Source organism: Ochotona princeps, chromosome 6, assembly GCF_030435755.1.
Source record: "Ochotona princeps isolate mOchPri1 chromosome 6, mOchPri1.hap1, whole genome shotgun sequence".
Classification (NCBI taxonomy): domain Eukaryota; kingdom Metazoa; phylum Chordata; class Mammalia; order Lagomorpha; family Ochotonidae; genus Ochotona; species Ochotona princeps.
In genome coordinates, this window is record NC_080837.1 from 39,613,671 (window position 1) to 39,635,792 (window position 22,122).

At 38.7% G+C, this 22,122-nt stretch overlaps 1 protein-coding gene and 1 non-coding gene across 2 annotated transcripts in view; both read right to left on the reverse strand.

The window, feature by feature from the left end:
- Positions 1-22,122, reverse strand: part of SPRED1 (sprouty related EVH1 domain containing 1) — a 96,739-nt gene that overhangs the window by 16,200 nt on the left and 58,417 nt on the right. Inside the window, exons 3-4 of the mRNA XM_058666095.1 lie at positions 8,649-8,817; positions 7,202-7,255 (exon numbers count right to left, since the gene is read on the reverse strand). Of these exons, the coding sequence (XP_058522078.1) occupies positions 7,202-7,255; positions 8,649-8,817 (223 nt within the window). The remainder of the gene's footprint in view (positions 1-7,201; positions 7,256-8,648; positions 8,818-22,122) is intronic.
- On the reverse strand, positions 10,683-10,789 carry LOC118759259 (U6 spliceosomal RNA). Its single transcript, XR_004996063.2, has one exon. It is a non-coding gene; the product is annotated as a U6 spliceosomal RNA (small nuclear RNA).

Consider the following 22,122-nt stretch of genomic DNA (forward strand, 5'->3'; position numbering starts at 1 on the left):
AAAACAAAAACAAAATACTTTAAAAACTATAAGCACATCAGTAAGTATATGCCACCAATATCACCGTGAACAGTGATCTCCAATATGAAATGTATAAGCCATATTTAAAGTTAGAAAAAAAATTTTTTTCCTAAATAGGTATTTTATTGAATGCCATTTAGAAGTGGGAGATTATTATCCAATGTTGAAGAGATACCTAGTTATAATAAAACTCAACTATATCAAAGTGATCTATATTTAGGCAAACTGAAGAAGTTACTAGAGGAAAATTAAAATTAATACTAGCCTTATTCTGCAAGTGAAAAAACTATGTACCAAGAACTGAGCTGATACAATGGAATGACGGAAAGGAGGAGGATAACAGAAGCTCATGATCTTATTGAAAGAACAAAACAGTATTGAGCTTCTAAAGGAAATGATTACTTAGATGGATTTCTATCATACACCAAAAGAATCAACTCAAGGAATATGCTCGAACAATGAAAGTCACTAAAGACATGTCTTTAAAATATCATACTTACAGGGGCCAGTGCAGTGGCACAGTAAGCTGAGATGCCACCTAAGGCAGCATCATCCCATATGGGAACTACTTTGAGTCTCAGCTGCTGCAGTTCTAATCCAGCTTCCAGCTAATGGCCCGAGAAAGCAGTGGAGAAATGAGACAGCTAATACTTTCTCCATTATTGTATATATTTAAGAAGAAATAGACAGATCTAAATAAAAACAACAGAATTTTGCTGGCTCATTTCTAAAATAATCACTAAAGTGGTAGCATTTCTTTTAAGATTTATTTTATTTTTTATTACAAAGTCAGATATACAGAGAGGAGGAGAGACAGAGAGGAAGATCTTCCGTCCGATGATTCACTCCCCAAGTGAGCACAACGGCTGGTGTTGTGTCGATCCGGAGCCAGGAGCCAGGAACTTCTCCCAGGTCTCCCACGCGGGTGCAGGGTCCCAAAGCATTGCGCCATCCTCGGCTGCTTTTCAAGGCCACAAGCAGGGAGAAGGATGGGAAGCAGGTGGGCCAGGATTAGAACTGGCGCCCATACGGGATCCTGGCGTGTTTAAGGCGAGGACTTAAGCCGTTAGGCCACGTCCCTGGGCCCAAGGGGTAGGGTAGCATTTTAAAGTTCAAATCCTTATATGAATTTCTCTTCTTTAATTGAAAAATTACTTAAAGGAGTAGGCAGTGGCATAGTGATTGATGCACTGGGAACCAGCATTCCAGATGAGACTGCATAGTTCAAGTCCCAGCCACGTGGATTCTGATCTAGCTTTCCTGCTACTGCATACCCCAGGAGGAAATAGATGCTGGCTCAAGTACTTGGTATCTGCCACCCTTTGGGGAGACAGATTGCATTCTGGGTTCCTGACTTTAGCTTGGCTTTGTCAGCATTTGCAGACTGAAGCCATGGATGGAAAGAACTCTGTCTCATTTAAAAAAAAAATTTAGGGTTTAGCATTTGGCCTACAGATTAAGACAACATTCAGGATGTCTATATTCCACACCACAGCGCTCTTTTAAGTTGTGTCTCCCAATCTGCAATTCCCACTAATGCAGTTCCTGGCAGGCAGGGTGCAGAGCCATGACTCAGCCATATTCCTGTATACTCACAAGGAAGTGGCTCCCAACACTGGCATTTGGGGAGTGAACTAGTGGATCAGAGAGTTCTGTTTATCTTCAACTTTCTTTTAAAAAAAAATTTATTCCTTTTTAAATATTTTTTTTTTATTGGAGAGTCAGATATACACAGAAAAGAAGAAAAAGAGGAAGATCTTCCATCCACTGATTCACTTCCCAAGTGACCACAATGGCCAGAGCTGCGCTGATCTGAAGCCAGGAGCCAGGAGCTTCTTCCAGGTCTCCCACGCAGGTGCAGGGTCCCAAGGCTTTGGACCGTCCTCGACTAGTTTCCCAGGCTACAAGCAGGAAGGCTGGATGGAAGCAGGGCCACCAGAACATGAACCGGCACCCAAATGAGAGCCTGGCACATGCAAGGCAAGGATTTTAGTGGCTACCACGCCTGGCCCTAAAAAGATTTATTTAATTAAAAGGCTGTGCTGCAAAGAGAAAAAGGGAGCTTGGGAGAGAGAGAAATAAAGAGAAGTGTCTTGCACCTATTCCTCCTCCTGCAAATGGCTGGGTTAGGTGGGAACCAGGAGCCAGGAACTTCACCTGAGCATCCTACATAGTGGCAGAGGCCTAAATACTAGGGCCATCTTCTGTTACTTTTCCCAGTCACATTAGCAGGGAGCTGGATCAGTGGTAGAGTAGCTGGGACTTGAACCTGTGCTCATACAGGATGCTGGCTCCCAGGCAGTGACTTAATTGGCTACACTGTTTCAAGATTCAAAAAATGTTGGTGACATTTACTAAAAGAATTAACTAGTAAAATCATAAAATGCAAAAGATTTAAAATTTCCTTAAACAGAAATGTTAGTTACTGCTCCAGGATCAAGTAGCCTTGTCTTACTTTGATTGGCACTCAGTTTTGTCAATTACAAGATAATTCTAACACCATTAGTGTTTTATGGCTTGTTATAGGGATCTACAAAAGTTAGATGGTAGGAAACATCAAAAAAATTTCCTCAAATGCAGCGTCTAACATATGGTATGTACAAAGACCGTTAGCATATCTATAAAGTTGTTAGTATTATATATCAAGCAACCCATGCCAATATTTAACGCACAATGCAAATCTATCTTACTCTCAGCTGCTGGTATAACTATCCACTTATTTTTCCTAGAAGATTGTTTAGTTTTTTCTTTCTCACAATTATCATCATTTTTAAGTAGAGACAAAAGGATACAGGGTAAAGCAAAACAGTGACTCCGCATGGAGCTCTGCTGGAGTGTGAGACTAGAGGACAGCTACAGAGGAAGCAATAATGATTCTGTTTCTCTTCTCCCTTTGACTCTTATTTTATTACTAATTTTGAGACAGAAAAAATACAGTGTTCGGAAACATTTAAAAATACACTATTTCCAATGAATAATTAAGTAAAATAAGATCACTGTCAACATTCTGTCCATGAACTCCACTACCATAGCTATATACCACTAATCAAAGATTTGAAAAACATGACTGGGGCTGTATCCAACAAGAGAAAGTTCTAATTATGTTATTTGTTCATTAAATCACAGAATTTAAATACACTTTTGGGCACAAAATCCTTATATTCTAGTATTACACAAGTTAAAAATACTACCATAGTAATTTTTTCTTTTGCTATTTAAAATATCATGATAAAATTATGCCAATTTAAACAGCATGGTAAAAGGGGGAAAACTATTCCTATTTTCAAATATCTAATGAAATGGTTATCAGCACCTTGGTGTAAGTTTCCAGTAGCATTTCAATTTACATTTGTCCACAACTATCCCCTATTCTGTTTGCTAGATTTCTTTAACTACTTTTTATCTCAGAATGTTAACTAACTCCTGAGGTTTTTGTGTTTAATCTGGGAGCTTTTTCTAAACACAGTAACAGAATTTTCGTTAAGCCACTGAAAGCAGAGGCTGGTGCGGTGGCACAGCACACTATTCTCTGCCCGGTGGCACCAGCATCCCATGGGGTGCTGGTTTGTGTCCTGGCAACTCCACTTCTGATCCACCTCTCCGCCTGGGAAGGCAGTGCAGGATGGCCCAAAGTCTTGTGCCCTGCACCCACAGCACTGCAGGTGGCATTGTTGCAAAATTTGAGCTAATAAGGATTCCCTTTTTACCTTTTTCTCCTGCCCATTCCCCACTTCCCAGTCTGTAACTCTGCTTTTCAACTAAATCAATAAAATCTTTTTTTTTTTTTTTTACTATTTTTTTTATTACAAAGTCAGATATACAGGGAGGAGAGACAGAGAGAAAGATCTTCCGTCCAATGATTCGTTCCACAAGCGGCCACAACAGCTGGAGGTGAGCCGATCTGAAGCCAGGAGCCTCTTCCGGGTCTCCCACGCTGGTGCAGGGTCCCAAAGCTTTGGGCCGTCCTCAACTGCTTTCCCAGGCCACAGGCAGGGAGCTGGATGGGAAGTGGAGCTGCCGGGATTAGAACTGGTGCCCATATGGGATCCCGGTGCATGCAAGGCTAGGACCTTAACCACTATGCCATCGCGCCGGGCCCTAAATAAATAAATCTTTAAAAAAAAAGTATTCTGTTCTCAACTTCTTGGCAATTGTGCATCACTGTAAGGTGTCTCCAGTGTCCGCAGCCCATCAGTGTATACACATACTTCCCAAAAGGTGTGATTTATGTCTTTGGTTTGTTAAACATGAAAGTACTTGCTTAGTTTTAATGTAGATCATAAAAATAAAAAATATGCAGTTGCACTGGAGACCTTAATAATAGGTTTCCATGTTAAAAAAAAAAAGTATCTTCTGTAAAAGATGCTATTCTATGTCAGGTTTCAATTTTTTTTAAAGTATGAGGAATGTTAACTCTCTTGCCCCCAAATAAGCTGTTCTCTTAGAGTGTCATAGAAATAACAAAGTGTGACTTCCAAGGGTAGATCATGAAAGACATTGCAGCTTTTGCTTGGCTTTCTGCCTCACGGGTTACTGATTCAAGAGGATGTCTAGCTACCTGGTTGTGAAAACATTCAAGCAACCCTATGCAGATATCTATGGTAATAAATGAAACCCTTCAAACAGCGGACATATTAGTCAGTTGCTTGACTTCCTGTACCACATTGCCTGCTCCTGAATAATTTACTCTTGTTTCCTTTGTTGACAAAAATCTTCTCTACTAATCTATCCTTCCACTTGATGACATTCATTATTTTCTCTTCCTCTGTGACAGACTTATCTTTTGCCTCTATGCTTTAACTCTGGCAAATCTTGACATATGCAGTAAAAGTAGTAACCATGATATAAGAGCAATGGTTTTATAAAATCTGATTGCTATAAGCATGCCTTACAATAACACTTTGAAGTTTATTTTTACATATATTATATATAGATATAACTAAAGATAACCAAATCAGAAGACCTTCAACTTAAATAGCTATTAATAAATGGTACATCTTCCACATGTGAAAATTAATGGAATTTTAAGTAATCATAAGGCAAGTTCTGAAAATGTTTTCCCTTGGAAAACATTTAACCAAGAAAAACATATTTTATTGTAGTATGCATGTCTAGAATCTAATGTATCTCTTCTTCACTTAATAAATAATTTTAAAATAAGCCATCAAAAATAATGCATTCATATGTATATATAAAATTCTCAGATATAAAGCAGAAAATGGGTAAACAGGATATACCCACTAAAAATAAAGCATAATGGAAACACTGTTATAAATTTTAAAGTTATTAAAAAACCCAGAGAGCATATTTTTATATGAAAAATGTGGTTTATAGTAAGACACCGCTATTACCTCTCTGTGTGGCTGTGCACAGAAGAAAAACAGTGAAGGGCATATTTTATAATATGTGTGGAAGTCACTATGGATTATAACACATTTATATTCTTCCTTTAAATTCTGCTACTTATCTTAAATTTTCTAAAATAAAAGATTTACATCTGACTTAAAAAGGATTAAAAAGCAACTATCTACACAAAACATTTTCTATGTCTTCAGGTTACAATGACACTGGAATGCTAACAAACAAGCTTAACAATTTGGGTCCTTCTGTTTTTACCACTGAATACTAATATTTATTATAGCAAATGTGAAAAATATAGAAAAGCATTTGAGGGAAAGATGTACGTCTCAGAATACCACATTCTTCGGGCTGAGTAACAAAACTAACATTATATCATTTTGTGGGTTTTTTTGTTCAATAGCTGTATATTTTTTGTTCAACAGATATACATAAATTCATTTACTAAATAGATGTAAGTAAATTGCATCAACTTCATCAACTGCCTGTTAGTTTTTTAGTCTTCAATTTTTACCTTGTTTCACCCAATACATTCCTAAATCTAAGTATAAAAATTAATGTATCTCTACTTCCTTGGTACAAATGATCTGAAATTTAATCACAAGAACAGGCATGAGCATTTTAAATTTTTTTTAAAAGATTTATTTTATTTGGAAAATCAGATATACACAGAGGAGGAGAGACAGAGAAGATCTTCTGTCTGCTGATTCACTCTCCAAGTGGCTGCCATGGCCAGAACTGAGCCAATCTGGAGCCAGGAGACAGGAGCCTCCTCCAGGTCTCTCAGGCGGGCGCAGGGCCCCAAGGCTTTGGGCTGTCCCAGACCGTATTCCCAGGCCACAGGCAGAGAGCTGAATGGGAAGTGGAACTGCCAAGATTAGAACTGGTGCCCATATAGGATTCTGGTGCGTTCAAGGAGAAGACTTCAACTGCTACGATATCGCACTGGACCCTATGTGAAGTTTTTTTTTTTTTTTAAGATTTTTTATTATTATTGGAAAGCCGGATATACAGAGAGGAGGAGAGACAGAGAGGAAGATCTTCCATCTGATGTTTCACTCCCCAAGTGAGCCGCAACGAGCCGATGCGCGCCGATCCAAAGCCAGGAACCAGGAACCTCTTCTGTGTCTCCCACGCGGGTGCAGGGTCCCAAAGCTTTGGGTCGTCCTTGACTGCTTTCCCAGGCCACAAGCAGAGAGAGCTGGATGGGAAGTGGAGCTGCCGGGATAGGAACCGCCGCCCATATGGGATCCCGGGGCTTTCAAGGCGAGGACTTTAGCCGCTAGGCCACTCCGCTGGGCCCAACCCTATGTGAAGTTTTTACACAAATGCCTTCCCTAATTTGGGGAGAGAGTTGGGGGTGTCTGAGATAGTTAATTTTATTTATCTATATAGTAGGTTATGGTGCCTAGCTGTTTGGTCAAAGTCAGTCTAGCTTCTATGAAGAAATTTTTTAGAGATCACTAGCACTTCAATCAGTTCCTATTTAGTTAAGCAGATTCCTCCCTCTATAATGGCAGCACCCTGTTCCAATCAACCACGTGGAGGTTTTTAGAAGGAAAAAAATGACTGTAATTTGCCTGAAATGCAGTTCAAAATTCTACTATCAATTGTGTGTATTTCTAGCATGAATGTCTGTCCTGTGCATTTGAGATTTGTCAACCTTCACAATCTTACAAGCAATTCCATAACAACTAACACACAAAAATACTCTACATTGGTTCTGATTCTCTGAAGAAACCTAGTAATAACATTTTAGAAATTTTTCAAGATAATTTACAAACCGTTTATATATTTAGAAGGTGTTTTGTATCAAAACTACTTACTTGTAAGTCATCTTCAGCTTCTTCAGCTTCAATTTTTGATGCTGGGCATCCTAAGAAAGAACAGGTAAAAGTTAATAAAGCCAGAATATTCACTTGCTCTCAGATTTTAGTATTAACAGCCAATAACTAATTATTGCCATAATAGATTGTTCTGATGTTTCTGGCAACCAGTCAAATATTGACTATTTGTTCCCGCCCCTGTATAAGAAAAAGAGCATGACTAATTCACTCTAGAGTTAAATTTTCAGCTAATTACTGAAGAGATATTTACATTCTGGTAAGCCCTATGTTGATTTCTCACAAATACTCAAAATACTGGTTAGATAATTAAGCATCACATTCTTTAGGCTATTCAGTGGTATCAATTTTTGTAAATAATCTAAGGAAACGATACTTAGTATTCAGAGCCAGGATTTTAGCAGCCTTGGTTCATTAAGTAAAGAAATGAGTCTTATTCACTACTGATAACCAACAGCCAATTGCCACTACTGACTTTTGCGCATCAAAGTCTCCACACTAATTTTCATGGTGTCCATTCCTTCAGGCTCTTATTTTTGTGAATTATTCAAAATAATACAGATTGGGCTTGTCAAGGTAGCCTAGTGGCTAAAGTCCTTGCCTTACAAGCACTGGGATCCCATAGGGATGCCAGTTCGAATCCTAGCAAGCCTGTTTCTCATCCAACTCCCTTCCTGTGGCCAGGGAAAGCATTCAAGGACAGCCTAAAACCTTGGGACCTTGCACCCACACTGGAGACCAGCAGGAGGTTCCTGCTTCCAGGCTCCTGGCTTCGGATAGGCTCAGCGCCAGCCACTGCCGCTATGTGGGGAGTCAATCATCGCATAGAAGACCTTCCTCTCTGTCTCTCCTCCTCTCTGATTTTCCAATAAAACGAAATAAATCTTAAATTATTAATACAGGCCACAGAATGGTAGCTAAAATCCTTGCCTTGTATGCACCAGCATCTCCTATGTGCACTGGATTTAATGCCAGCGGCCCCACTTCCCATCCAGCTCCGTTTGTGGCCTGGGAAGCAGTCAAGGACAGCACAAAGCCTTGGGAACCTGCACCCACATGGAAGACCTACAGGAGGTTCCTGGCTCCTGGCTTTGGAATGGCGCAGTCCTGGCCAATGCAGCCACTTGGGCAGTAAATCAGCAGACAGAAGATCTTTGTCTCTCTTCCTCTCTGTACATCTGACATTCTAATAAACAGTAAAATAAAACTTAAAATAATAATAATAATAGACTGTGATTTGACAAACATAAAATGGACTAAGGAGTTCTCTGATTTTGCATTCACCTATTGTGGTTTTTCAAAGCCTGGTTGTATGGCACAAACACTGACTTGATTGAAGTACAAGAACTTCCTTCTGAAAACTTAAAAATAAAACAAAAAACCCACCTCAATTATAGATACAAACAAAATAGTCAAGAAAATCACCTTGAGAAATATCCTCTAAGGCTCTTCTAATGCCTCTATCAAAAGCCCTCGCATCAGCAGGACTTTGAAAGGTAAGGCCAAACTTCTTGTCATCGATCTTCCAGTGGTGAAATGTTGGAGTGACCTTATTATAAATGAGGTCTTTTTTAAGCATACACTCCAAAACCACCTGCCAAAAACCAAATGTCAAAGTTAATACACATAGGTCATACGAATCCAGGGTTAACTCTTAAATGTGAGTAAAGAGCTATTACTTTTAAAAAAGGCTAATATAAGGTATGGTGTGATAGGCTGGCAACTAAGTCCTTGTTTCGCAAGCAACTGGATCCCATATGGGCACTGGTTCTAATCCTGGTGACTCCACTTCCCATCCAGCTCCCTGCTTCTGGCCTGGGAAAGCAGTAGAGGAATGGCCCAAAGCCTTGGAACCCTGCACCCGCGTAGGAGACCTGGAGAAGTTACTGGCTCTGGCTTCAGATCCTCTCATTTCTGGCCATTGCGGTCCATTGGGGAGTGAATCATTGGACAGAAGATCTTCCTGTGTCTCCCCCTCTGTGTATATCTGGCTTTCCAATAAAAATAATAAACACTAAATCCTTTTTTTTAAAAATGGCTAATAATCTGTCTGCATGTATTATTGTATATATATATGTTTATTTTATTCTGAACTATTTCAAGAAAAGTTACATAGTTACATATTATGTCACACTGTTCTTCAATACTTTAATGTATTTTCTAACAATGCTGTTTTTTAAGCAATCAATGCATAGTGCTCAAATTCAGCAAACACAAAACACATACAAAGTTTAAAATACAGTCCATGAGCTAATTTTGGCCATTGTACTAATAAGAACTTCTACAACATTTAAAAAAAATTTCCAGTGCAGGATCCATTCTAGGATCCTACATTACAGTGTTACCCCAATCTTTCTTAGCTTACAATAGCCTTCAGCCTTTGTTTTTCATGACATTCATAGCATACTGTTAAAAAACAACTAAACTGTAAATGCTTCTTTGAGTAGGAACTTGGGACTTGTGCATGAGTATCTCTTTAATCCACTCTACTACAATGGCATCATTGCTTGCATGCCTCTTCCATCCGATAATTGTCTCAGTTCTATGGTTTTGATATTCAATGACCTCCAAAGGCCCTTGTATTAAAAGTTTGCCCCTCAAGGTGGCATGCACTGGAGGTGTTAGAACTTTCAGGATGCAGGGCCTTAGTGGGAGGTCTTTCGGTAACTGGATATGTTTCTGGAAGGTAATCCTCATATAACTGCTGGATTCTCTGACAGTTGTTACAAAGCCTTGAGTTAGGGCAACCCACTGTGTCTGCTCCCTCAGTTTGGCATGTGATTTGTCCCCTGTATGCCCTTGTTATTTTCCATCACACTGTTTAGTATCTCAGCCTCCAGAACTGTACAGTAAATCTTTTAGCTATAGTAATGAAAAGCTATTTCAGATAACTTTATTACTCTGCAGGTGGAGTAGCAATCTTTAAAAAAAAATCTTGTGGACATGAACCATTCCTGTGTCTTTGAATAAGATACATATTATTATATGAACTTATAATTTTAAATATGGTGATTTATTGCCTTTCTTCCCCAGAGAGCAGAGACTGTGTTGTATCTGGTTATCATGGTATTCTCTATTTTTACACCTCTGTGGTACATCATATATTAGGTTCTCAGTGAGTGCATCTCAGAAAAATGTACCTATGTACAATTTTTTTGAATAAAGTTTTAAGCTTTTTGTAATAATCCAGAAACTCATCCATGGGTCATGGTTTAGAAATCTGATTTATACTTCACTAATGATCTAGATTTAGTGTAAGCACTGGTATACTGGAGCCTGCTTCTACTGGTCCACAAGAGCCAGAAGATAATTTTTGGGCAATTTTACAAGGTATTATTTTTTTTTACATTTTATTATTATTGCTATAATTTTATGATGCAGTTCCATATTCCCTTATCCCCTCCCCAATTCTTTCCCCCCACCTAGTTCCTCTATATCATTACTAACATATAATTCTTCAAAAATATGGAACGCTTCACGAATTTGTGTGTCATCCTTGCGCAGGGGTCATGCTAATCTTCTCTGTATCGTTCTAATTTTAGTATATGTGCTGCCGAAGCGAGCGCTTTACAAGGCATTATTAAGAGATATATTATATAATTGCTGTTTCCCAATCATTATGCTGTATTTTATAATTATCAATGTTCTTAAAGTACTTTATATATTTCTATTTGATAGAAATACTGCTGAATATTGTATTACTAATTTTTTCTTTTGAACACCACACCCAATGTTATTTTGACTACAATAAAAACTAACGTGGGAGACTGTAAATGCTATAAATTACCATCTTGTATTCCATTTGAAAGCAGAAACACAGATACCTGAAAATAGTCTTAGTAATTAAAAAAAATAACCAACTAAGAAATTAAGTAAGATCCAGTTATGTCTATAGAAGCAAGGTAACAAATGTCTGGAATTTTGTCTCTCATACTTTCATGATACTACATGTATTAGAAAAGAAGGAAAGTATGCATAGGACCAGCGCAATGTCTCAACTGGTTAATCCTCCACTTTCAAGCACAGACATCCCATGTAGTGCCAGCTCATGTTTTAGCAGCTCCACTGCCCATGCAGCTCCCTGCTTACGGCCTGGGAAAGCAGTAGAGTAATGGTCCAAGGCCTTGGGTCCCTGTAACCATGTTGGAGACATGGAAGAAGCTCCCAGCTTAGGACTGGCTCAGCTCTGGCCATTGCGGCCACTTGGGGAGTAAATTAATGGATAGAAGATTTTTTTTCTCTGTCTCTCCTTCTCTCTGTAAATCTGCCTTTCCGATTAAAAAAAGAAAAAAAAGAAAAAAGTCTTTAAAAAACAACAGCGGCTGGATAGTGGAGCTGGTTGGATTGAACTAGGCTTCAATCCCCATTGACAGGGATGAGAGCCAAATGGAATGCGGGACAGACTAGACTAGTCTGCTGCACATACTGGCAAGCATGGGAACCAGGGCAGGGGTCAGGCCTGGTGGGGGTTACTGTGGGTCACTCTAAGCTGAAGCTCCTACTCATTTATGAGGGCCAAGTGTGTGCTGGGCAGAACCAGGCTGGACTGCAACACCCATTGGTTCCAGTGGAAGACAGGGCTGGAAACAGAACCAACCCAGCAATTGCAACCACCAGCTGACTGGGGCAATGGACTGTGCCGGGCCCTGTACTGGCAAGTACACACAAGAATCTGGTCTGGGATCACCTCAGACAAAGTTTCTTTGGAGATCTCCCCAATCGAACTGCCGGACTCAGAACCCCTACCATGAAGAGAAGTGCAGGTTCCATGGTCTGCCATGGAGTACAAATGTCAGAGCCAAGCCTCCTCAGAGGCTCAAATGGAACAGTGGACAGCATAATCAGTGAAAAACTGAGCAAATGGAGATTCTAAGGTGGACTATATCCATCAGTGGATTCTGCAGCATCTCCATTGTGCTTGGAGCGGCGAGACTGGCAGCAATCCATAACTGTTGAACTATCAAAACCACTTGAGCAAGACCCTCGGAGCATGCCTCATATTGGGGAACTGGGATGGGTGGAGATTGGGTGGGGTTTCTCCCTTTATCTTCCCCTTTACCCCAGAAACAGGAAAAAAGACCTGGAAATAATAGTCTTACACACTTTCCTGTAGCCCTTGAACCTTTGTGCCCTAGTTAACTATGTACAGATCATCAAAAATTAAAAAAAAAAGGGAAAAAGAACAACAGCAGCAGCATGAAGTGCATGAATACTCCTAATTCCTTAAAGAAAAAAAATTAAGAAGAAGGACTATATCCAGGGCTTTTGTAGATCTGTACTTTACTTAGGCATTTTACACACTCAGTAATTATAATACAACCATTTCCAGCTACATCAACAAGAAACTATTATGATTAAGATGAGAATTTAAAAGATGAGAATTCAAAGATGAGAAAACATAATATTGACAGTTTTAACTGCTGTAACTTTTATTATAATCATAAACAGCAGAAAATACTATTTTAAAAATGATGCTACATTGAAATTGCTAGAAAAACTGGAATAAAAATTAATTATTACATCAAAATGTTACTCAATTAGCTCCTCTTAAATTTCCCCAATTTTGTGCTGAAGCTTCAACATAATCTTATTCTGAAATAATACATGATTTTAGAGGATCACAAAACTAATAAATTTTTAAAATGAGGTTTAAAAAAGAGGCCAGTGCTATGTCTTATCAGGTTAGGCCGGTTTCTGTGATGCTAGCAACTTATACCTGAGTGACAGTTTAAGTGCTGACTTCTTTGTATCCCATCCAGCATTCCTGTTAATATGCCTTAGAATGCAGCAAAAGACCAACAAAATACTTGGGCTCCAGGCACCCATGTAGGAGATTCATACAAAGTTCCTGGTTTTGGACTGTCCCAGCTCTGACTGCTGTGGCTATTTGGGAAATGAGCAAGTGGGTGAAAGATCTCTCTCTGTGTCTCTGTGCTATGAAATTTTACACACACACACACACACACACACACACACACACACACACACATACACTCTCCCTCTCTCTCTCTCTTAAATGAGCTTTACAATGCACTAAGAAGAGACAGGCATTTGGCGCAGTAGTTAAAATGTTGCTTGGCTTGGGACACTTACATCCTCGAACAGAGTGCCTAGGTTAAGTCCTGGCTTTGTCTCAGAGTCTAAGATTCCTAAGAATGCATATTAGGTATTAGGTGACAGCTCAATTTAGATTCATCGCAGCCATGTAGGACACCGAGACAGAGTTTCTGAACTTTAATTTCAATTTTGTCTAGTTTGGGTTACTGCAGACTATCAAAGAGTGAACCACAGGATGAGAGATTACTTCTATTTCCATATTTTCCTCCTTCCCTACCTTCAAACAAATTGTTTAAAATCCCGTTTAAGGGGTCAACTTACTGGTAGACTAAGCTTCCCCCTGAGGTGCCAGAAATCTCTGTAAAATCTCCATTTCAAATAAAGTAATAATAATAATAACTAATTATTTCAATAAAATGTGTAAGTACATCAATCTCCTGATCCCTATTTCCATTCAAAAGCTGGTTTATGGCCCATCTGCTCCACTTCTCATTCAGCTCCCTGCTTGTGGCCTGGGAAAGCAGTCAAGGATGGCCCAAAGCCTTGGGACCTGCACCCACACGGGAGACCAAAAGCTCCATGCTCCTTCCTGGCTTTGGATTGGCTTAGCTTTGGTTGTTGTGGCTAACTGGAAAGCCAGCCACAAGATGAAAGATCTTTCTCTTTGTCTCTCCTTCTCTTAGAAATCTGTCTTTCCAATAAAAATAGTCTTTAAAAGTTTATATTAAACATAAACAAGCATTCAAACAGCTATTATAAAATAAATATCAAGTGTGAGATTCAATGCATAAGAATACAACGTAGAATAGGTTGCCAATAAAGATTATGGATTCATTAAGAAAATCAGTAATTAAAGAACAAACTAAAAGACTCATACTAAAAAATGTATACTGAAAAAAAATTTTTTAAAGATTTATTTATCTGGAAGACAAAGAGACACAGAGAGAGGGAGAGACAGACAGGGATCTGATACGTACTGGTTCAATGCCCAAATGGCCAAGGCCAGGCCAGGCTGAAGCCAGGAGCCTGGAACAGAGTTCCAGGCAGGACTGGAAGCAGAGCAACAGGAACCTAAACCAGCACTCTGATAGGTGATGCTGCTTTTGCAGGCAGCAGCTTACTCCACGTACTACCATGCTGGCTCTGTGACAACAGTTTAAACGAGAAAAAGCTACAAAAGCTCAAAAACACATACGTTTCTGACTGACTATACAAAAGAAAAAGAAATAAGAATGGAAACAGACATCAGATTTCTGTACGCGAAGAAATCTGACCAGGTTTGAGAGAAACGTAATTGTTGCAAATAGACTTGGTTAGAAGCACCTTCAGGAAGATGACTACACTAATAAAAAGGAAAAAAATACCTTCAATTACGTCGGTGTATGTGGTAAAACAGCTTTGGATTGCAACACAGACCAAAGTTGATTATTACTTAAATCTAAATTCTTTTCTAGCTAAATTATTTTCAGAACCACAGCCATTTAAAGATTTTAAACATCTTTTCAACCACTGGTAACAAAAAAAACAAACATTTCTTGTGTTTTAATCTTTCTTACGATTAAATGGATTTCAAATTTTAAAATTACATATGCATAGATGATATTTAACATATAAGGAAGTGGCAGAATAAATTTATTAAAATCTGACACAGGTGAAAGAAGAGGAAGACAAATGCTTTCCCTATACCAGTAGGCTAAAAGTTAAAGGCGGTGGGTGGGGGAGAAGAAACAGGGTGACAATTAATATTTGTACGTGTGAAGTGACAAGAACCAAAATGATTAAGTTATGAAAAACAGAAGAGGCAGGAAACAAGACACACATACTTCCCAAGAAGAAAATGTTAATCCTGTGCAAGAATTTGGGGTAATAATCAGTTAAGCTCATGGGTTTTGCAGCTAACACCAGCTGGGTCTCATTGAGTCTCTACCACTTTCTATCCAACTTACTTGAGAGAACTGACTAAAGTGATACCTAAAGCACTCAAAATAGTACCCTGCACAGAGTAACCTTTGTAAATATTGGTTGTGATAGATAGTGTTGGTTACTTTTTGATATACTGGCTCATGATAGCTTAGCTGACATCAGACATGAGGAGGTTATTATTTGTTTTGTTTGCTTGTTTACAGAGGGAAGTAGAGACAGAGAGGTCTTCCATCAGCTGGTTCACTTCCCAAATGGCCACAATGACTGGAGCTGAGTGAATCCGAAGCCAGAACTTCTGGGTCTTGCACACAGATGCAGGATGTTAATGCTTTGGGCCATCCTGCACTGCTTCCTCAGGCCATAAGCAGGGAGGTGGATGGGAAGTGGAGCAGCTGGAATATCAACTGCTGCCCATGTGGAATGATGGCAATTGCAGGTGGAGTATTAGTCAGCGGAGCTATCACACTGGCCCAGGGGATTATTCCTTGTAAGAGACTTTTATTGGCCCGGCGCCGTGGCCTAGCAGCTAAAGTCCTCGACTTGAACGCACCAGGATCCCATATGGGCGCCGGTTCTAATCCCGACAGCTCCACTTCCCATCCAGCTCCCTGCTTGTGGCCTGGGAAAGCAGTCGAGGACTGCCCAATGCTTTGGGACCCTGCACCCGTGTGGGAGACCTGGAAGAGGTTCCTGGTTCCTGGCTTTGGATCGGCGCACCACCGGCCGTTGCGACTCACTTGGGGAGTGAATCAAAGGATGGAAGATCTTCCTCTCTGTCTCTCCTCCTCTCTGTATATCTGACTTTGTACTAAAAAATAAATAAATCTTTAAAAAAAAGGAGACTTTTTTTATAATTTATGAGGAAGAATCTAAAGTGATAAATACAGGTATACAACTTAAAAGAATATAATTTGTGAAAAGATTGTTAATGGATTCTAAAGACAGCAAAAATACTTCAGTATCCACTGTTATTCCTTCATCAGAAAGAAATTTTAGGGTAAGAATTTGCAAGAGGAAAAAAAGCTGGGGGAACTGCAGTCAACAAGTAAGTAACACTTCTGAAACGTATTTCAAGTTATTTTGGGAAATATAGAGCAAAACTTCAATCACAAGATTGCTGTGCTATTTGCTAGAAGCATTTAAAATAGAGCAAGCCAAAAACAGGTATGAGTGTATTTTTACTTCACTAATAACTAATAATTTTGGAGAAGAGAGTAAAATTAAACATATACTTTAAAACTACTATGTACTTTATTATAGTTACCACCTTACAAGAAGTTAATTACATGTCTACGAACAGTATTACTGAAGTAGTAGCTAGTAACTACACATAAAAATTTTCAGTAATTTTTAATTCAATGAAAAAAATCACTTCATTGTTTAAACTAAATTACAAATTCAAGTTAAATTACTTGAAAATCAAAGTTAGTTAATGGCATCAAAACAGGTTCTACATGCTAAATTCATACTTTTTGTGAAAGGCACTAAGGCACCCTATGAAATATGAAATTATCAAATTCATATTTTCAGTGATTATTCATTTATGAAGAAGGTTCCACAGTGTTAGAAAACAACTACAATTTTAGAATATTTTTAAAAGCTAAAAAAGGCAACAATAGCATTGATTCTCATACAAAAACAGTAGAGCTACTTCAAAAGGGAGGAAAGAAAAGAGGAGGAAATCGGAATCACATTTTTGCAATAATGGTACATTGTTTAATCCATATTATTTTTTGTATAACTAAACAGATCACACAAAACAGTGAGTTAAAAAAGGCAACACATATTTGACAGACACATCTTTTACTTCATTCAGAAAAGACAGTAACTAGAACAAAAGTATCTATCTGTCTATAAACTCCAGTAACACCCACTCCTACTTAGTCTCTATAGAAACAACGCATGAAAAACCATAGTACACACACGTGTCCAAGATATAAAAATTAAAATATGCAGAAACTGACAGAGGCCCAGACATATGACATCAGGGATCTAAAAAAGCATATACCTGGAAAGTAACCTGACAGCATTCAAGTGATGGCAGATCCTGAAGGCGACAATCACACTAAATAAACTCTCAGGCAAAAACGTTTAATGTGCACTTAGGAGATAAATGCATCTAGATTCTTTTTTTTTAAGTAATTGGGTTTTTTTTTTAAAGAATTATCAGTATATTAGATCCTAATATACTAACTGTACAGCACATGCATGACAATCAATGTTACTGTAATATTAATACAAAGAGATCAATGAAACTCATTAGATATAACTCATAGATACAAATTCTAACACGATAACAATTCTCTCACTCACACTTCCTTCCTTTTTAAATTTTACAGATAACACATTTTTAATTCATATTATAATGAAAGACTCAATTCTCCATTAAAAAGAGGTTAACAAGTAAAAATGACCATAGCACAACAGGAATATAGGCAAGGAGTATAAACAATTATGATAGATTGTTACTAAGCCATGAACAACAAAAAACGGCCTGCCACTGACAACTGAATGATTGCAGCCGAACACCACACTAAGTGGAATAATCCAGACCCAAAGAGAAAAACATCAAATTTGTGGAAATTAGTACGTATATATACAAATAGTTTTAATGCTCTGTGATTATTTAAAAATTAATTCTACATTAGTGACATTAAGAATCAGAAAAACCAATGTGGCAAATGGTTAAAATTGGAGAACTGAGTTCTTGATACTATTCTTGTCAAAAGCGGGGGGGGGGGGAGGGGGAAAACCCATGAATTATTTTAGAAATAAAAAGAGGAACAAAATTGACAGTATAGCAAAGATTTAAAGAGTAATGAAAAATTTAATGCAAAACTTTGGCTCTCTGAAAGTAATCTGAAATCATTAATTTTCTAGCAAAAAAAAAACATGTTTACGAAAAAAGAAAAGTGAGACAGAAATTAGAGATCCATTATCATAAAAGAAGCTGACATGGAGAAAGCAAGAATTAAAGGAGAAGAGAAAAGGGACGAGAGATACATTACAATTCCATCAATCTGTACATGGAAAGATTTAGAAACAAATCAAACACATTAGGGCCTAGGCACCAAGTCAGCCCGCACAGACTGTAGGGTATCCTGAGCAGCAAATAGAGGATACTATCAAAACGGATTCCTATTTAGGTTACTTTCCTTACTCCTGATGGTCACACTGAAGAACCACCAAAAATTCTTGGGTACAGGAATATTACTTTTCCCAAGTCCCCACAGGCTGCAAGATTTCAGAACCGCCAGAATAAAAATAAGCTTAAATATTTTTTTTTTAAAAACTGGAGGTATATGTACTCTGGGGAGGCCCATACAATTTTGATAGAATCAATCTCAATGAATCAATGCTTTAGCAGCCATCAATCTTTATGACAAAATTTATACACAATATCTACAAAAGAAAAATCATCTAGGAACACTATTCAGAAATATCACCCAAAAAATAGGGCTGGGTGGTGTGGCCTAGCAGCTAAAGTCCTCAGCTTGAAAGCCCCGGGATCCCATAGGGGCACAGGTTCTGGTCCCGGCAGCTCCACTTCCCATCCAGCTCCCTGCTTGTGGCCTTGAAAAGCAGTGGAGGACGGCCCAAAGCCTTGGGACCCTGCACCCGCGTGGAAGACCTAGAGGAGGTTCCTGGTTCCTGGCTTCAGATCGGCACAGCACCGGCCATTGCGCTCACTTGGGGAGTGAATCATTGGACGGAGGATCTTCCTCTCTGTCTCTCCTCCTCTCTGTATATCTGACTTTGTAATAAAACAAATAGATCTTTTAAAAAAAACCAAACAAATCACCAATGACAAGAACAAAGTAAAGGATACTGTTAAATATCCTGTAGCCTTAAAGGGAATAATTAAATTATTAACTTTACACCTGAGCCCAACATGATAGCTTAGTGGCTAAAGTCCTAGCCTTGCATGCCCAGGATCCTATAGAGGCGCCGGTTAATGTCCTGGCTGATCCACTTCCCATCCAGCTTCCTGCTTCTGGCCTGGGAAGGCAGCAGGGACAGTCCAAAGTCTTGGGACCCTGCACCCGCATGGGTGGGAGAGGAGAAGGCTCTGGGCTCCCATTTGTCTCACTGCGGCCACAGAGTAAACCAACAGAGGGAAGATTTTTCTCTTTATCTCTTCTCTCTGTTAATCTGCCTTTTCAATAAAAACAATGAATATTAAAAAAAAACCTTTACACTCAAAAATTATACAACTGAGATAAAACGGACCAATTATTCAAAAAAAAAAATCAACTTGTCGTAACTCAACCAAGATGTTATCATCATTAAAAATTAATTTGGAATTTTAAATTTTCTGAAATGAGTTCTGTATATGGAGATGGGTTTCACTAAAGAATTTTACCATTTACAAATCTCTTACAGAACACAGAGTAAGTGTGGGTATGTATAAAAGCAAATTACAGGGCCCGGCGTGATAGTGGAGCAGCTAAACTCCTCACCTTGAATGCACCAGGATCCCATATGGGCGCTGGTTCTAATCCCAGCAGCCCCGCTTCCCATCCAGCTCCCTGCCTGTGGCCTAGGAATGCAGTCAAGGACAGCCCAAGGCTTTGGGACCCTGCACCTGCATGGAAGACCCGGAAGAAGCTCCTGGATCAGGTTGGCTCAGTTCCAGCTGTTGCAGCAGCTTAGGGAACGAACCAATGGATGGAAGATCTTCCTCTCTATCTCTCCTCTGTATATCCGCCTTTCCAATAAAAATAAACAAATCTTTTTTAAAAAAAAAAAAAAAAAGCAAATTACAGACCAGTATCTCTTGTAACCTTAAATGCAAAAAATTGGCAAATCAATTCTACAATATGGACAAACTTACACACCATGACCTAAAGGGACTTGCTTTGGGTATATAAGGCTGGTTCACCATTACAAAAAAAAAAAAAAAAAAAAAACTCAAGAAACACAACATACTGCATTAATGGCCAAAGACATACTCATACCAACACAGAAAAAATGCTTAACAAATTTCAATCCTATCATGATAAAAAAAACTTACTACAAGTTGGAAATAGACCATTCAACATAGAATTAAATACTGTAACCACTGAAGGGAAGAAAAAGAAAAGACATTCATACTGAAAATGAAGAACTAAACATACTAGTATTTGTAGGTGACACGAGTCTATATTAAAAAAGAAAAAAACAATCCTAGGGACCATCACAGTAGCGTTACACTCCACCTGTGGTGATGGCCTCCCACATAGGTGCTACTTGTGCCCTGGGTACTCTACTTCCAATCCAGCTCCCTAGTTATGGCCTGGGAAAGTCGTAGACAATGGCTCAATTCCTTGGGCACCTGTGTGGGGGACTGGGAGAAGATCCTGGCTTCTGACTGGCTTGGCTCCAGCCATTGCAGCCATCTGGATCGAACGTTTCTCTCTCTTTTCTTTAAATCTTTCAAATAAAAATAAATAAATCTTAAATTAAAATACTAGGTAATTGACAAAAACAAAAATCCTTTGGCCAGCTTTATGTCGCACTGGGTAAAGCTGCCACCTGCGATGCCAGTATTTCATATGAGCACCAGTCTGAGTCCTGCTCCACTTCCAATCTAGGTCCCTGCTAATTGCCTAGGAAAGCAGCAGAGGATGATGGCCCAACTACTTTGGAGGTGTCACCCTTGTGAGAGACTCACATGAAGCTCCTGGCTCCTGGCTTTGACCTGTCTTAATCCAATCCTGGCCATCCAAGCTACTCGGAGAGAGAACCTACAGATAGAAGATCTTTGTCTCTCCCAAAATCTCAAAAAACAAACCACGGTAGTACAACAAAGTAACAGGTACAAAATCAACACAAAAATAATTGCATTTCTACATGCACACAGTAACCAAAATTAAAAACATAATAAGGTGAAACTGATCCAGAGAAAAATGTAACATTAGGCATACTGATACTGAGGGTAATACAACATTTAGGATATATATGCTGAAGACTACAAATGCTAATAAAAGAGTTAAAAGACCTAATACAGACCCAGTATATTCATGAATTAGAAAAGCCATCTTTGTGTTAAATACAATTCCTATCAAAATCTCAGTAAGCTAATTTTTATTGGACACAGACAAACATATACGGAAAGGCAAGGTACTAGTAGAGCTAAAACAGCTTTGAGAAAGTACAAGAAAAACACTCTACCTAGTATTAGGGCTTATTATTATAACTACAGTAGGGCAGTGTGTGTAACATTAGTAGAGCAATGGACCAAAATAGAGAACCTAGCCAAACATGTTTAAATAACTTTTAATAAGAGCATAAAGTTAATTCAAGAGGGAATGATGAACTTTTCAATAAATGGTGCTAGAAAAATCGCACATTCATAGGATTAAATATAAAACATAAAACTAGACAAGTTTCAGAGGAAAAAACCCTTCAAAAATCAACAACTATGCAAAAGGAGTTTTCAGATTAGTAATAAAAGTATGATGCATGCAATGTAAACTGATTAATCACACTTTATCAAAATTGACAACTGTTCTGTAGAAGATAAGAGTATGAAAACGTGGTGTGGTAGCTGCTTCAGATGTTCTCACTCCATTTAGGAGTGCCTTTGGGTGGTGCACATTCTGAGAAACAGCAAATATTGGCTGGAGTATTCGGGTCCCCACCACCCCGACAGATCAGATAGATCTCCAGGTTCCTGGCTTTGGCCTCATCCAACCCTGGATGTTGAGGGCATCTGGGAAGCCAACCATGCACTGGAAGATTTCAGTCTCTCATATAAAATAAAACTTTCTAAAAAACCACCCAGATGCATCCTTACACACCAATCAGCATGATTAAATTATAAAATAGTAACTATATGGAATACTTTCAGGGCAATTATGAAAGTGATTATTCATATAATGAGAGCAGCAAGGTAATGTGGTTTAACCACTATGAATGTAAGTCAGTTTCTTAGAAA